This window comes from Thalassophryne amazonica, chromosome 16 (assembly GCF_902500255.1).
Source record: "Thalassophryne amazonica chromosome 16, fThaAma1.1, whole genome shotgun sequence".
Lineage (NCBI taxonomy): Eukaryota > Metazoa > Chordata > Actinopteri > Batrachoidiformes > Batrachoididae > Thalassophryne > Thalassophryne amazonica.
Window position 1 is genome coordinate 39255774 of NC_047118.1, and position 18292 is coordinate 39274065.

The following is an 18292-nucleotide window of genomic DNA, read 5'->3' on the forward strand; positions in this document are numbered from 1 at the left end:
CAGTCCATACACTTATGGACCCAACTGCATATCATTTACACTCACTAACTTGAGAGCAGAAAATAAATGAGCACCTAATCAATAAAATGATTTCCGCGTCCCACTGCCAACATGTCTAAGCGCATTGTGGTAACTGACAAAGAACAATGGCAGTGACATCACTGCAATGATGCAAAGGATACTCTGAATCACCTGGAATTTCTCCATTACTTTAACCCCGGTCAATGTGACCTCTTCAAAAGTATACCTAACTGAACAGATACGTCTATATGTCCAGTTATTTTACACACAGGCTTTTTTTTTTTTTTACATAAATTTACTTTAGGCAGACAACAACACGTGTACTATAACCTGTATGCAACTATCCAAATACTGCAGTACAGCTCAATCTTCCCATCATGCAAAGCAACTTTAAAGTATGTCCAGATGTCCAAAAAAATGCAAACAGAAAGACAAGCAAAAAATTAAAGGAGAAAAGCAGCAATACCTCCAGAACACCATAGCATATGAATCATATTTGTTTCTCTTTTTGGGGGTTCAAACTACACCTCACACACTTCAGCACACAGAGACAAAAATGTTTCAGCAGTATTTCCCCACATCACATTCTGCATTGTTTTTTATTTATTGCATTAAAGTTTTTTTTTTAATTATGTCATGTAAATGTCTTTAATAATAAATAACCAAACTCTGCAGTGAATTTATAATGGGAAAATAGTACTGAAGAGCCAAACATAAATCCCCAAAATACAGTGGCTCTGGTGTTAACAGGCAGAAGCAGAGAGTGTTCATTTCATCTGTACAGATGAATGATTAATTTGCATTTTCTTTTATTTGCAAATTGGAAAATCATCTCCACACACTACCTCCCTCTGCAGCGCCTCATTGGCTGACTGGGTGGAAGACTGTGATCCCATTGGTGGCAAAGATCTCATCTGTTTTAACGGCATGCGTTCCAATTCAGCCCACTTTCTCTCTATTTCATCCTCCACATGTAGTCTTTGGTTTGATCCTACGCCAGGGCCTTTCCTGGACAGCAAGGCTTCCCATTGGCTGCTTGTGACATCACCGCTCCTCTCCTCCTGCCATTGGCTGTGCTCCCTCCCCTGCCCCTCTGCTGCTTCTCTTTGACTGGCTGGGAGAGGGTTGGAGGAGGAAGGAATGGGAGACAACTCAACATAGTCAAACCTACGCTGAGTGAAAGGCACAGAGTCTGGAACATCTGGCTGGATGTCACTGTGACGTGATGACGGACGACGGGAAGACAGCACAGAGCGAGAATGGGAGTTTTCCTTGTCACTGCTGCTGTCAGGCAGTCTAGAAAAATTCACAGATGAAGAAATTGTTACTATGGATAAATTCATTTCATAACTGCATACCAGGGCTACAAAAATCTGCTCTATGTAGACCTGATGCTTTCAGCTCTCAGTGATAAGCAGAGTACATCCTGATTAGTACTTGGCTGGGAGACCACTTAGAAAAACCAGGGAGTACATGTGTGTTTCTTCAGGATGAACTGGAGTTGAATTGGGAAAGGCATCCAGTGTAAACCTGTGCCAAATATCAATGCTGGTATGTACTAGATCTACTGTAACTATCCCGTACAAAATGGAGGCAGCTGAAAGAAAAGCATACTAGGGCTGCAAAAAATAGTCGGAGCACTGTCACTGTGATATATACACAATAGTCATTTACCAAGGCATATTAAACTCAGACAGTTGTCATCTTTCATCTACAAGACATTTGTGAAGACAGGCTTTTTTTTTTTTTACTGCCTCCATCTACATCCAAAGATAAGGCTGCAAAAATAGAACCACTGTCAATTGTACGGACTATTTTATGTACAGAAATGACGATGATGATGACCAAAAACAGGCACTTTGATAGTGCCTTGCACTACAAAAAAAAACAAAAAAAACAATCAACCAAGTAATTCTGGAATGATTCATTCTTTCTCAGAGCTAGTTATCTAAAGTTATCTGATGAAGATTCATGTGTCAAAATGTCATCCTCCACCCACCCCAATATCATGCGGCCTGATCACACAGTGACGTCACTGACTAACGCATCTGAAATTCATGAAACATGAAGCAAAAGTCTCAAAGCATATGTTAAAGGCACAGCTGGTGGTGATTCACTATCAAAAAGTGCTTAGTAGCACCACCTCAATAAAATTTTAAAGTCAAAATCTGCATTACTGTAGGAACTGTCCAAATATTTTTGGTACATGTAACAAATTCTCTTATCAAATTGGATTCATGTAAGGCTGAATTGTACTATTCTCTAGTTTACTGGATTACTGCACCTGCTTAACACTTGTACGAAAAATTTCCTTCAACTAATTACATTTTTTGCTGTTTTCTGAAAGCAGCAAAACATATCTGATAGGCCTGCAGCTTTCAAGATGAGAAGCACTCTGTTCTATGGCAGCACTATGACAAAGAGCTGTCCACTGTAACCACTTCACCAGGCTGCTAAAAAACTCAGGTGGGGGGGAGAGGGAAGAAAAAACAAAATTGCAAACACTGACAACTTTTATGGGACATAAGATGGGAGTGGTTCTGTGTATTCACATATTGCCATTGTGCACCATCTATCTTACATACTGTAGGAAAAAGCAACAATCAATTGTGTGAATCACTTTCTACAAAGTATTTTATATGAAGAATTATGATTCTGGAGCATTATCAAGATGATGGTAACTACTTACTGTGTGAGGTCTGGAGAAGTACTGGGTCGAACACACTTTTTTAAAACCTCTATCCAGTTCCGTCTTATCCCAGCTGTCATGGCAGACAGTGTGAATACTGCGTCCAGTGTCTAGAAAACAAAAGGGAAAAACAGGTTAAAGAGATTAAAAAAAAAAAGACATGAAAGAATAGAGAACAAATGAAGAGAGGAGGGTGGAAGGAGTACTGTTAGAGATGAGTCATGACAATACAATAAGAGAAGACACCCAAACTGAGCAAGTGTGGTTAGTGCTTAAAAAAACAAGAAAAAGGAACAAACAAAAGAAGTCACAAACTCTTAGGCAAACAGAACAATTTTTCTGAGAGAGCTACCTGTATCTGAAACCCGTAATTCTTCTCCACGTCAAACTCTGACACCTTCACACAGGATTTCAGGTCAATCTCCCCGTCCAGATCATCTTTCTGTTCAGAACATAGTAACATACAACTACTGAAGACATGGTATGTTTTTCTCCACCACCTGGTTATTCACATCAGCATGATGCTGATGTTTTTGTCTCTGCTTCAGAGAATGGTTCCAAAACAAAGCTATATATTAATAACCAAGTGGCCTCTGTGTGTGTGTGTGTGTGTACGGCTTTGATCACAGAGAAACTGGGGAGAGCTGACATTTGCTGTTTGGCATGTTTATGTATTTTGGGTCAAGGATGAACGCTGTGAAAACTAAAGTTGATAGGACTAATATTTTTGGAGAAATTATGGATATTATCTAACAGTGAACAATGGATGTTGTGCTGCAATGCACCATGGGAGTCCAGGGTTTTAAATGTTATTGTGTTTCATGTTAGTTTAACAGTGCTGTTAGCATTACTGATTTATTGTTTTTGTACTTCAATTGGTTTAGTTTGTTTAGTTGACTGTCATGTTGCTGTTACCGTGAGTGAGAATTGTAGTGCGTTTGATGTCTTCCACTACTGTCTGTTTGTGGGTGTGTAAAAATAAAAGCACCTGTTTGGGGCTGAATGTAGAAAAGACAAAAAGCTCTGGCTTGGTCTTTGTTCTTCCGCACAGCTCACATCCACTCAGAAACTGTGGACAGCTCACATTTGACGTTTGGTATGCTTATGTATTTTGGGTCAAGGATGAATGCTGCCAAAACAGAACATTGGTAGGACAAATTTTTTTGGAGAAGCTACAGATATTAGCTAACAACACTGAACAATGGGCACTGATTACATTCTGGACTCAAGCCATTCCAACAAGGGGCAGAAAATCATTTATATATTAAAAGCGAAGTGGTGTCTGTGTACCTGTGCATCAATTTATTTAGTAAGTTCAATGTATGCACATAATGTAATTGTAAATACATTTTAAAAAATACATGGATGACACAAGAAAGTGAAAACACTTTTCCATTATGGTCCACTTAAAAATCTAATGACATGAAAGAAGCAATAAAAATAATAATAATACTGATGATGATAATAGTGTTATATGATGACAAGAAAAACAATTATAAATACCTCAAGACAGTAAATTAACTTTTAAAAAATTATGTAATTAACAGGAAATAAGAGTTGAGTTCTTCCTCTAAAACTGCTGAGGTCTAAGGTTCTAAAACATTCTGGACTCACACACCATTCCAACTCATTACAGAACCTTTGCATAATTTATTACCACCCTTGAAAAATGTCAGCTACCTATTTTATAAACACTACCCTATCTAGAGCCCGTGGATCCCCATGGGTAAGCAGTAGTAACATATTAACTTTGACACAGATTTTCTCACAACCCACTAAATTTTAGGGAATATATGACTATGGATTCAGGAGTTAACTCTCACTTTTCCCCCTCAACACTGCAAAAGAATGAATGTTTCTGTATTATTATTATTACTGTTATTTTGTTTGTTTGATGAATATTATGCTAGTCTATCTATATCTATATACACTCAACAAAAATATAAATGCAACACTTTTGTTTTGCTCCCATTTTGTATGAGATGAACTCAAAGATCTAAAACTTTTTCCACATACACAATATCACCATTTCCCTCAAATATTGTTCACAAACCAGTCTGAATCTGTGATAGTGAGCACTTCTCCTTTGCTGAGATAATCCATCCCACCTCACAGGTGTGCCATATCAAGATGCTGATTAGACACCATGATTAGTGCACAGGTGTGCCTTAGACTGCCCACAATAAAAGGCCACTCTGAAAGGTGCAGTTTTATCACACAGCACAATGCCACAGATGTCGCAAGATTTAAGGGAGCGTGCAATTGGCATGCTGACAGCAGGAATGTCAACCAGAGCTGTTGCTCGTGTATTGAATGTTCATTTCTCTACCATAAGCCGTCTCCAAAGGCGTTTCAGAAAATTTGGCAGTACATCCAACCAACCTCACAACCGCAGACCACATGTAACCACACCAGCCCAGGACCTCCACATCCAGCATGTTCACCTCCAAGATCGTCTGAGACAAGCCACTCGGACAGCTGCTGAAACAATCGGTTTGCATAGCCAAAGAATTTCTGCACAAACTGTCAGAAACCGTCTCATGGAAGCTCATCTGCATGCTCGTCGTCCTCATCGGGGTCTCGACCTGACTCCAGTTCGTCGTCGTAACCGACTTGAGTGGGCAAATGCTCACATTCAATGGCGTTTGCCACGTTGGAGAGGTGTTCTCTTCACGGATGAATCCCGGTTCACATTGTTCAGGGCAGATGGCAGACAGGGTGTGTGGCGTTGTGTGGGTGAGCGGTTTTCTGATGTCAATGTTGTGGATCGAGTGGCCCATGGTGGCGGTGGGGTTATGGACAGGCGTCTGTTATGGACAAAGAACACAGGTGCATTTTATTGATGGCATTTTGAATGCACAGAGATACCGTGACGAGATCCTGAGGCCCATTGTTGTGCCATCCAAGAACATCACCTCATGTTGCAGCAGGATAATGCACGGCCCCATGTTGCAAGGATCTGTACACAATTCCTGGAAGCTGAAAATGTCCCAGTTCTTGCATGGTCGGCATACTCACCGGACATGTCACCCATTGAGCATGTTTGGGATGCTCTGGACCGGCGTATACGACAGCGTGTACCAGTTCCTGCCAATATCCAGCAACTTCGCACAGCCATTGAAGAGGAGTGGACCAACATTCCACAGGCCACAATTGACAACCTGATCAACTCTATGCGAAGGAGATGTGTTGCACTGCATGAGGCAAAGGTGGTCACACCAGATACTGACTGGTATCCCCCCCCCCAATAAAACAAAACTGCACCTTTCAGAGTGGCCTTTTATTGTGGGCAGTCTAAGGCACACCTGTGCACTAATCATGGTGTCTAATCAGCATCTTGATATGGCACACCTGTGAGGTGGGATGGATTATCTCAGCAGAGGAGAAGTGCTCACTATCACAGATTTAGACTGGTTTGTGAACAATATTTGAGGGAAATGGTGATATTGTGTATGTGGAAAAAGTTTTAGATCTTTGAGTTCATCTCATACAAAATGGGAGCAAAACCAAAAGTGTTGCATTTATATTTTTGTTCTCTCTCTCTCACTCTCTCTCTCTCTCTCTCTCCCTCCCTCCCTCCCTCCCTCCCTCCATGTGCTTCAACATGTTACAAAGTTAGAAATTGCTGCAAAATACTTTATAACAGCAGTATATTGTACACGGAAAAAGGTAATTATCGACAATGAATTATCAACAAGACTGTACCTCCTCTGCACCGGAGTCTCTGTAGTACTTCAGGCCTGCATCAGTCAAAACAAACCAATGCTTTTTCCACTGAACACAGAAGACAAATTTATCAGCAAGTTATTTTACAACTTTTAAAACAATGCCATGAGAATATCTGAAAGAACAAATGAAGGTGTAACATTTGTTTAATTAGTGCAAGAAAGTAATACAAAAAAAGAAAAACATGAAACGAGTGATGCAGGAAGACAACCCTGTCATAAACTGCATGCAGCTGCATGTCGCTGCACACTTGCAGCATAAGCACATACACATTTCCCATAAATGAGGGCTAACAGACAAGAGCAGTGAAGAGGAACGAGAATTTGACTACCTCTCCACTTTCATCCAGTTTTGACATCCATCCCTTTTTGAAGTTCAGGAGATCCGGCTGTGAGATACAGAACATGCATTTTAATTTCCACACACCTTAATCTGAGTATTTCACTGAAATGCTCCACATATGAAATTTGAGCAGCACTGCATTTGGGATGGATCGCTTTCTGGTTGTTGAAGAGACAACCAGAAAGAGAAAAAAAAATGCAATTAGACAGACCTACTCAAAACGACAGCAACACAACTTAAAATATCGATCCAGAGATTTCTAAGACCAGCAATGGCATGTTTAAAGATCAAAATGCTGAATAAGTTACACTTGGTTAACACATTTAGAATTTTTGCAACAAACCTAAAAATAAATAAATTACATACAATTTAATCAAAAATAACACAGACCTTTCGGCTGTACAGACCATGCATCTCCCCGTCCCCCCCCAAAATTGGGTACCGCAGTCTTGTTTCAGAGCCGGCGCTAAAGGGGTAAAATATGACGCATATGATGTAATTTTTCTACGTCTGAGAGAAAAAAAAACAACGCATTTTCTCTGAGTTTTTGGGCAAATTACATGCAAAGTGAAAATGCAAAGAAAAAGTGATGATGCGGCGGGAAAGTGGACATGTGTTGTGGTTTGTTAATGACCCGGAGCACAAACATGTCGAAGCGGTTTTGCAGGCGAGAGAACACAGTTACTCTGGTTAGCTGTGTAGGCCAACACAACAACCTCGTCTTCCCTTCTCCACTGGGAACAGAGGAAAAAATAAATAAATAAATAAAAAATAAATCACTTTCGCGACTGCTTCGGTGATTGCAGCCAAAAACAAAACCGTACACCATTTTTCCATGTGAATTTATGCTGTGTATATATTGCACAATGGGACCGGCTGTCCCTGTAAGTGGTCAAATCCCGCGATATCACACATGGTTCAAACAAGACTGCAGTGCCCTATTCAGGGTGATTAAGTAATATGGGCATATGTATTTGGTAGTTGATCTGGTCTGATGCTTTTAAAATCAGTCGATCAATATTTGAACACATTACCCAATACATACTGTATTGATCAAATGTTAAAATCACATTATCTGGTACAATTGTGGTCAGAGGTTTACATACACTCATTGTGGGCATGAATGTCATGAGAATTTCTGGGCCTTTAAGGATGTCTTTGAACTGTTCTTTTGCCAGGGTGGAATGATTGTACAGAATGCATCATTAATGACTTTAAAATACAAGAACTAGGAGCACAGGTTTGAATTCATTTAGGATATTCTCTAATCCAGACAGGGTCAAAATTATACATACAGGTTCAAATATATACATGCCCCCCCAAAACTAATATTTGGTTAAGCAAGCTGTACCTCAACCAGACATTTTTAGTAGCCATCAACAAGTTTCTAACATAATTCTGGCTGGATATTTGACCAGTCTTCTTGGCAAAATTGGGAGTTCATTTAAATTGGTTGGATTCCTGGCACAGGCGTAGTCCTTAAAGTGTTGAAGTCTGTGCTTTGGGAAGGCCAGCTTTATCTAAGCCTGCTTTATCCAGCCCACTACCAGTATTGATGTTTGCTTGTGATCATTGTCCTATTGGAACACCCAATTGTGACCAAGTTTCAACAGTCTTGGTGTTGATTTGAGGTGACTTTGAAGTTTCTGACTCACTGATTTTGCTCTTTTTCCTCTCTGTCTGAGGTACCATGGCATCGCACAGGACTGGCAGCTGCAGACTATAGGATGCTGGACTGGCAGCGAGATGCCACATCATGAAGCTGGTGCAGTACACTGAAATCTGCATTTGGAATACATGCTGTGTGACAGGCCCATTGACGGCATGATGACTGAATACTGGCCCTGCACCCCAGGGTGTTGGATGACCTCCCCCCACCTGTGACGTAACTTGCTTGCATGTCATCTCCCCAACTGCACCTAGTTTTTCATGTTGTTGATTTCCTGTTTTCTGTTTCTTCAGCTTTGTAAAACTTTCTAAAAACTTTGTGACTGTTAGAATGGCCTAAGCAGTGGGTCACCCCTCCAAGTCTGGTCTGCTTGAGGTTTATTCCTTAATATCACCTGAGGGAGTTTTTTCCCTTACCACTGTCACCTGTGTGCTTGCCCTAAGGGATAGAAATGTTAAACATTACTCATGTGAAGCACCTTGAGGCAGCTGTGTTGTGATTTGGCACTAAATAAAATGAAATAAACCCTGGAAGTTCAAAATCATCACTAAAAGCCCCAAATTACCATGACATTCATGCTCATAATGAGTATGTAAACTTCCAACAACAACTGTAAATAGCAACACACGACACATTCTTAACTGTGGCGTTATGCCTGAAAGAATGTGGATACACTCGCTGGCCCACTCCTATTACTGGCATACAAACTATGCTGGACACATGCAATAGTAGTAGTGAAAGTTTTGGACTAAGTTTTATGAGGCATGTTCTGGGACTGAGAAAAAAAAATAATTCAATTGAACAAAAAAAATGTGAAGACGTTTCCCCCCATGCTTTCTTTAGTTTGTAACATGAAACATCTTGTGCTATTGTATGAGTATTATTTTAACAAGTACCCTTCTTGTATTTGAGATAATTTTGGATGCAATAATTATGCTGCACACAGCTCAGTGCAACTAGATACTGTGTAAATGTTGCTTATAAAACAAAGGATTATGTTGTTAGTGTAGTAATCCATAGGTCATTATACAGCATACACTAAACAAAAAAGTTGTAATACAAAGAAAACTCATGAGGTGTGAAAATAAGTATAAAAAGTTGAGAGAGTGCAGAAGAATAACACTTGGAGTAGCCTATCTGAAACTAATTGCACATGACAGAGGAAAAATGTGGAAATTTGCATTGGAAACAGGACTGCTGGTATGACCACATCTTCTGTTGATAACACAAAACCTAATGCTATACAAAAAAAACAAAACAAAAAAACAAGGTTATGCAGAGGAAAACAAGTTCTGCTAGGTGCAACAGGAGGTGATCCCAGATGGAGATTAGAGAACTTTCCTCACTTTATCTTTTGAGCATTTTCCACACTTTTAAATCTTTCTGCATTCAGCTTCCCAATTCCAGCCCTCATTACCTCTGCCATGTTTATGTTGTCACCCTTTGGCAGTTGCTGTTTGTAAGCAGGATAAGTCAAAAGATTAGCAATCAATTTTCATGAGACTTTGTGTAGCAATGTGGCATGAGCCAATTAAGAGCCCATTAAATTCTGCTGCAGATCAAGGAAATTATTTTTTTTTTTACAAGGTTAACGCACATACAACAACCAGGAAAAGGACTAATGTGTGGCCAAACCAAGCAGCAAATTATGTTTGGACTTGTTTCCTGCTAAATTATGGACGTGGATTAGTTGGAGTTATTATATGATTGAAGGCATTGTTGTGTCTTGAAGGAAGTTGTACTCTTTGTCTTCTTAGTTCTGGATTTCTACTTATGTTCACCTCTTCTTCACACTAATTTCTTGAGACTGCACTGTGTAATAGGCATCATGTAAAGCATTAACACTGCACCTGCGACTTACTGACTTAAGCACACCTTATTGTATTATTTACATTATCTTTAATCCTGAAAGATGTCATGTGACTGATTTAAATATGTGGAATTTTGGAATTCACATATTTACAAGTACCCACATGCATACAAATCCTGTTGAGGCCTAAAAACTGGATTGTCATTGAAACTGTCAGTTTAAAGATACAAAGGCAAATAACTTTTCGAGCCACACAGCTGCTGCAAACTAAAATTTGTTTAAGATTAGAGAATGCATACTTTTTTATCTTTATTCCCCCTCCCCCTTCAAACTGTGTGTATGAGAATGGCTGTTTAAACCACCTGTGGAAAACACCATTGATGACATTTTAGTGCATGCAATTTACATATGATGCTTACTGAGATGTATCATATGTAGTCCAAAAAGAACTCGCACTGGGAATGGCAAAAAAGGGTTTTAGTTATTTATTTGACAACTGGCAGGTTATAAACACCCCTAAAGCACCTGTGCTTCTAGCCTTGTGCTCCTGTATCAGGCTCTTTGGTTGAAAGGTCAAACAGAGGTAAAGGGGTCAACAATGTCTGTGGTTTCTCATTACTAATGTAGCATATTATCTGGTGAGCCGTGTCCTCAACCTAGCACACCTTGCACAGTTCTCTTCATTTTCCATCATGAATGACTTGGGTTTTCTTTAGATGCATTACTTGAACTGTTATCACTAGTTGGTGAAAACTGTGTGATTGATCTGGATACCGCTGCAAAACATTTCTTATTCAATTAATTTATATAGCACCAAATCACAAAATAACATGTTAACGACATGGATAAGGAAAAACCCCCTCACTGGAAGAAACTCAATCAGAAGAGACTCGGCATGGCGGCCATCTGCTATGGCCATAAACCCACCAAAGTGTTCTTCTGTTGTTACAATTACCACTTTGCTTAAGTGTTTTTTGTTAATTTGGTTTTTTGAACACTGGAGTGGGTGATATGGTTGAAACCATTATGATTAGAGCCATATTTTTAAAGTTCAGGCAGATTTAAATTAGGGTGTGATTCAAGCCGACTCGGATTTCAACGAAACTTGGCTCAGATATGGAACCTACCAAGAAACTTTCCCCCAAATTTCTCGACCGAAAACCAAACAGTGATACGCAAAAAAATAAAAAATACGCAACAACTGATATTTCATTGAATTCCCATTTTTCAAGTGATGTAACATTCAGTGCCATCAAGTCCCCAAGCCAGGCTAACATTCAAATGACATAGGGAGGCAAACATCTTATACATGGGCGCAATATGGTGGGGATAGGGGGGACATGTCCCCCCCACCTTCCCCCACCACAGAATATGGTATGTCCCCCCCCACCTTCTGACATATATGTGTGTACTTGAAACATGCTATGCCAGTCTTATGTGCAAACCAGGTCAGTCTCACAGTAGTGTTCAGAATAATAGTAGTGCTATGTGACTAAAAAGATTAATCCAGGTTATGAGTATATTACTTATTGTTACATGGGAAACAAGGTACCAGTACATTCTCACAAATCCAACAAGACCAAGCATTCATGATACGCACACTCTTAAGGCTATGAAATTGGGCTATTAGTAAAAACAACAAAAAAAAAAAAAAAATAGAAAAGGGGGTGTTCACAATAATAGCAGCATCTGCTGTTGACGCTACAAACTCAAAACTATTATGTTCAAACTGCTTTTTAGCAATCCTGTGAATCACTAAACTACTATTTAGTTGTATAACCACAGTTCTTCATGATTTCTTCACATCTGCGAGGCATTAATTTTGTTGGTTTGGAACCAACATTTTGCTTCTTTACTAGTGTGCTTGGGGTCATTGTCTTGTTGAAACACCCATTTCAAGGGCATGCCCTCTTCAGCATAAGGCAACATGACCTCTTCAAATATTTTGACATATCCAAACTGATCCATGATACCTGGTATGCGATATATAGGCCCAACACCATAATAGGAGAAACATGCCCATATCATGATGCTTGCACCACCATGCTTCACTGTCTTCACTGTGAACTGTGGCTTGAATTCAGAGTTTGGGGTCATCTCACAAACTGTCTGCGGCCCTTGGACCCAAAAAGAACAATTTTGCTCTCATCAGTCCCCAAAATATTCCTCCATTTCTCTTTAGGCCAGTTGATGTGTTCTTTGGCAAATTGTAACCTCTTCTGCACGTCTTTTATTTAACAGAAGGACTTTGCGGGGGATTCTTGCAAATAAATTAGCTTCACACAGGCGTCTTCTAACTGTCACAGCACTTACAGGTAACTCCAGACTGTGTTTGATCATCCTGGAGCTGATCAGTAGGTGAGCCTTTGCCATTCTGGTTATTCTTCTATCCATTTTGATGGTTGTTTTCCGTTTTCTTCCACGCGCCTCTGGTTTTTTTGGTACATTTTAAAGCATTGGAGATCATTGTAGATGAACAGCCTATATTTTTTTTGCACCTGCGTATAAGTTTTCCCCTCTTCAATCAACTTTTTAATCAAACTACGCTGTTCTTCTGAACAATGTCTTGAACATCCCATTTTCCTCAGGCTTTCAAAGATAAAAGCATGTTCAACAGGTGCTGGCTTCATCCTTAAATAGGGGACACCAGATTCACACCTGTTTGTTCCACAAAATCGACGAACTCACTGACTGAATGCCACACTACTATTATTGTGAACACCCCCTTTTCTACTTTTTTTTTACTAATAGCCCAACTTCATAGCCATAAGAGTGTGCATATCATGAATGCTTGGTCTTGTTGGATTTGTGAGAATCTACTGAATCTACTGGTTACTTGTTTCCCGTGTAACAATAAGAAATATACTCAAAACCTGGATTAATCTTTTTAGTCACATAGCACTACTATTATTCTGAACACTACTGTGTGTGCAAAACCATGTCAGAATAGTATCTTTGTTTCTGCAAGTTTGTATTTTTAGCAGCACTGACCTGTTTACAACACCTGTTTCTTGTTTGTCACATTCGGAATTTTCTGGGACTCCATTTGCCCAGATTTGAAACCAAAAATAGTTGCCTCTAGGGACTAGTGTCTACACATAAGTATCAATGGACCATATGCTAATTTGCTAAATTCTGAAAGTTGGAAAAAGCTATCTCAGACCTCAGAAAGCCCATCAGCAATTATTGCTTGATCTCCAAAATCAGTCTATGCAAGTGAAATTATGTTCAGTATGAGTGTTGTCATTAGTGCCACTTTGAAAATTAAATTCATGATAAGTAATTTATCCTAAACTTATGATCTGTTGTTTTTTCAAACTTATGCAAAAACAAATCTTGAGAAAAAAATACAGTATGCGATAGTTAATAATTATTAAGAGCCTGTTCTTTCATATTTATGAATACATTTTACCACATTGCAGTTTTTTTTAATGAAAACTCAACCTATCATTCTTTTTGAGTTCTACACATGTGGTGATACCTTATTTACACCAGGATGTTAATAAAATCAATGCTGGCTATTCTCAGAATAAAGTACTTATATCCACAGTTTCAAACTGCATAAGTCAAATGGTGTCCACTTTATGGTCTTCTCAAAACATTAAAATTACTGTTCTAGATGCTCAGAATGCATCTGAGCTTATCTAGAAGCCATTGGCTGGGGGTCTGAAGGCCGCTTTAGGCCCCCAGACCCCCAGAATTTTGGGGACTCCTCTTATATTGATTTGATAACCCTTTAAAATCAGGTCATTGGTCAAACATTTGTCTCTCGTTCTGCATCATCTGCAGTACAAGAGTTCATGCATGTCTTACTTGGATATGCCTCAAATTGCCTTTTCCCTTGGCAGACTTGAGGATTTAGGTATGAAAAAATAACTTCAGGAAAATTCTTATGTTCTACTGAACAGGACATGTTCACAAGCTTGTTGCCATAGCAACTGATACCAATACACATGGACTGAATTGACTGCAGATAAGAGAAGGAGAAACAAAAGAAAATATCATTAGATCATACATGCATTCATGTGGTAATTTATGCAATTGGGTTATCGAGCATGTGTTCAATGACCTGATGGCGCTGAATGTTACACCATTTGAAAGATGGGAATTTAATGAAATACTAGTTTTTGTGTATTTTTGCCTTGAACTTTGATGACCCCGGCAAGGTCACCATTTAGTTTTTGGTCGAGAAATTTTAGGAAAGTTTGTTTCTTGGTAGGTTCCATCACTGAGTCATGTTTCATTGAAATACGAGTCGGCTTGAATCACAGCCCACCTGATCCTTAAAAAAAATTGTCTCTTAATAAATATCACAATAAGGCAAATGCATTAAAAATAACATTTCTAATATATAACTACTGTATTCCATTGTTATGTATTCCACAACAGCAATGTTTGACTATGTGCAAAACTAAAACTTCTAATCTGTTTTTAATAATTACTAGTATCACTCAAGTGGACAGCATAAGCCAATACTCGGGTGAGGTCCCCTGCCTATGCCTATATGTACATGTGATGCATACGTGTAGGTGTTAGCAATAATTGTGGGCACTGAAAACATGTTTCTATTGAATGATATGCCAGACAAGAGGCAATTTCAGTGAAGAGTACAAATCACTGCTGAAACTGAAGTGCATGTGTACTGTCATTTTGGTTTGAAGTGTAATTATCACTTCAGACCAAAATGTGTGCATAAAAGTGAAATTAACCTTTTCTGGGGTCAGGTGGTGTCTTTTTTCACTAATTGTTATGTTTGACCTTGAGGTCCAGGGTCAAGTGCAGTCAAATCAAGGGAGTCAGGATGTAGGATTTCCTAAGCTGAAGCAGTGATATTTTGAGAAACAAAGTGACAATCTGGGGTCACGTAGTGAGGGTCTGTCGGCCATTATCTTGGATGACCTTGAAAATCTGGGCCAAGGTCATATGCCTGGATGTCACACTTGTGTTTGTGTCCAATTTCTTATGTGTATGTACTAGGGTTGGGTATCAAAAAACGGTTCTTTCTGAGAATCATTAAGAAATGATTCGATCCACTGACATCAATAGTCTTTTTGCTTAACGCACCACAGTTGGTCAACTTGATAGTGATTCAGCCGACAGAATGAGAATGTGCCAAGATCATATTGCAAAACAAGTCTGCTAAAAGCTAAGATAATGATAATAATAGTGAGCAGGTGTGCCGCAGAGCAGCAAACCCACAAATGGAATCTGTGTTGGACCTGGTTGAATAGTGAAATATGATCAAAACTTCAACAGTGATTTAATTTATTAATTAATCACGATTATTCACAACGTCATAAATAAAACATCATCTACATTTACTATTTTACTAATGATTATGCTTTTTGTTGGACATGGTCAAAATATACACAGTCACCATACAGTAACTTAAAACATGTTGCTATTGCAGATGAGATGATACTGACCAAGGAGGAATTATCTGCACTATTAATGTAGGGCTTGGAGAGCAAGAAGAGTGGGTGAGTGAGTTGGTCCGTCCCAACCAGCTTGTGTAGATAACACAAAAACAATAAATGTAGTCATTTTGTTATTATGCACAAAAAACAAACAAACCCTATTATATCTGGTGAACTATGATGGACCAGATTGATAGATGAAGTTTATTTTGCTCATTTAATATCACATTGATGTCCTGCCACCTGCTGGATGCTTAGTTCAGGCACTTGCTTTGACAAGTGTCAGTTACGGATGGTTAGTAGATGCTGGACAAATTGCAGAAAATGACCACTTACATGTGACACCTAGGCTAATCCTAACTCTAATAGCCAAATAACCCAAATCTCCCAGGGGTACATGAATCAAAAGAATAACTGAAAGAAGTTATGTTGGTTGATATGAAGGGAGTGTGTGTGTTTGGGGTGCTTAATATGTCACCAAATGTTTCAAAACAAACATTTTAGTTGCTTTGGCACTGAAACATTAAAATGTGAGCCTGAGCTATGATCTCACTTTGTTTTTTTGAATTTCATATTTAAAGGCTACAGTAAGCATAGCATCTGTTGATTTTTAAACATTTAAATTCAAGAACACACCATATTACTTCTTGTGAGTGTAAAAATGAGCTCTCTAAAATTCACATTTTACACCTAATGTTTTCTTTGATTTCTACACTCATTGCATAAAAGCAAGAAGGAAGAGGTTATTCATACGTAGCCGTATTAATAATTCCAAATTCTATTCGTACATAACGCAGCCTTGTTATGGTTAGGGGTCTATACATCAATAGCAAATATGTGTACATGCACATAGCCTCAAGATCAGGTGACCTACACTGACCAATAAGAGAGGTGCTAGATACCAACAGTAGTTCAATATACGAATATGGTGTCACAGACTGAGGTTACCCCTTGTCAGATTCATATTTTCACTATCTGTGCATGTGCGAAGAAACAGGGAATTCGATCTGTACAGAGTTTACCCTTTCTGTGTGCGGACCAAATTCAAGTTTACAGGTGGGTTATTTTTCCACACACAGAAAGGGTCAAATCAGCACAAACTCCCCGTTTTTTGCGCATGCGCAGATAGCAAATATACAAATCTTTTATGGGGGTCATCTCAGTACATGACAAAAGATACGTACAGATAGCCACTGGCAAACAAAAGCAGAAGTCGCTACTCATACAAAGCCGTACTAATAATTCCAAATTCTATTCGTACATAGCGCAGCTGTGTTATGTTTACGATTAAGGTCAAGGGTTATGGTTGGGATTAGAGCCCGACTGATATAAGCCCTTTTCAAAGTACTCACTATCGGCCGAAATTTTGCCGACAGAACAATAATTTCTCATAAACAGAAGCGTTACTGAAATAATGTTTGTGTCAGCAATGTAAAATGTCCTTGCACCGTTTGTCCAGTAGATGGAGCTCTGACTCCATTCAACTGAGAGCTGCTTATGGCCCAGTCACACGGCACTTAATGAAGGGTGACGAAGCCCTGACAAAACAAGAAATCTGGACTTTCATTGACATCGTTTAACCTTCGCGCAGCTTCGTTCCTGCAGCGGGTGCTTCGTCAGGATTTTTAAACTGTTGAAAAATTTGAACGAAAGGCAACGAAAACCTCAGTTCGTCTGTGTTTTGTTTTGCTATCGTTCTTGACTTTTTTTTAATTGTTTGTGTAGTTTTTGTAACATTTATGTTTAATTTGACTTCGTTGGAGCAGCTGAACATTTTCACACAGTGCAGAAGCCGGTTTGTGAGCACTGAGGCTGTTGCTGCGTTCATGTACCGTCGGAAATTACAGGGCAAACTCAGCCTGCTTGCTTGGATTTTTTTTATCTGTGTGGGGGGGGGGGCAGCTTCAATGGGCTCAGGCACCTTACATAGGCCAGAATTAATCTTTTGTGTGGATATAATTAATTATTTTGCCACAAGCAACGGTTGAATTTGAAACAACGAAAAAGTTGTGTAATTTCCGACGGTACTTGAATGCAGCATCAGCGGCAGCAGGAGCTCCTGCGTGCGCTGATTATTTTGTATTAAATATAACAATATGAGTGTAGGAATGATAATCCAGTCCTTCTGTACATGTGGCAACAGGCAGATGAATCAAAATGATGATATAAAGAGCTGTTCTGGAAGGAAGAATTCACGTTGTGGATCAGTGATCAGCTGGTGGAAATAACCGCACGAGTCAATGCGTTCACACGCACCGATTAATTTACTGCTCTGATATATTCAATCATCTTTACACTTATATTTATTCTCCCTTTTGACAGTTTTCTGTTATAAATCAATATATATGTCTTAGAACATAATACAGTGATACAGCAGTGACCACGAAACACTTTTTTTTTTTTTTTTTTAAATTGGAGCACGACGGAGCACGCATCGTGTCAACAGACAGTGTGGATTCTGATGATGATGGAGATGATCCCTCTTTTGTTCTGGACAAGGAACTAGAGCAGGTGGTCCATCGACGCACACAGATCTCCACAGATTCTGTTTGCAGTTTCTCCAGGACTCAGGCGCTATGAGCTCCGTCCCAGCGCCGAGTGCTGGAGCAGACACGCTC

General features: G+C 39.3%; 1 protein-coding gene across 6 annotated transcripts in view; it reads right to left on the reverse strand.

Annotated features, from left to right (window-relative positions):
* The window catches only part of LOC117527479 (TRIO and F-actin-binding protein-like), a 53376-nt gene that overhangs the window by 11030 nt on the left and 24054 nt on the right, over positions 1-18292 (reverse strand). For 4 of the 6 annotated variants that reach the window (XR_004565540.1, XM_034189845.1, XM_034189841.1 and 1 more), the window contains 5 exons: positions 6768-6824; positions 6416-6484; positions 3063-3152; positions 2711-2820; positions 867-1317 (listed from right to left, as the gene is read on the reverse strand). Coding sequence is in view for 5 of the 6 variants with exons in the window: in XM_034189845.1 (XP_034045736.1) it covers positions 867-1317; positions 2711-2820; positions 3063-3152; positions 6416-6484; positions 6768-6824 (777 nt within the window). In the remaining variant the exon portion in view is untranslated. The remainder of the gene's footprint in view (positions 1-866; positions 1318-2710; positions 2821-3062; positions 3153-6415; positions 6485-6767; positions 6825-18292) is intronic. The other 2 variants (XM_034189843.1, XM_034189844.1) reach the window with 2 other exon arrangements.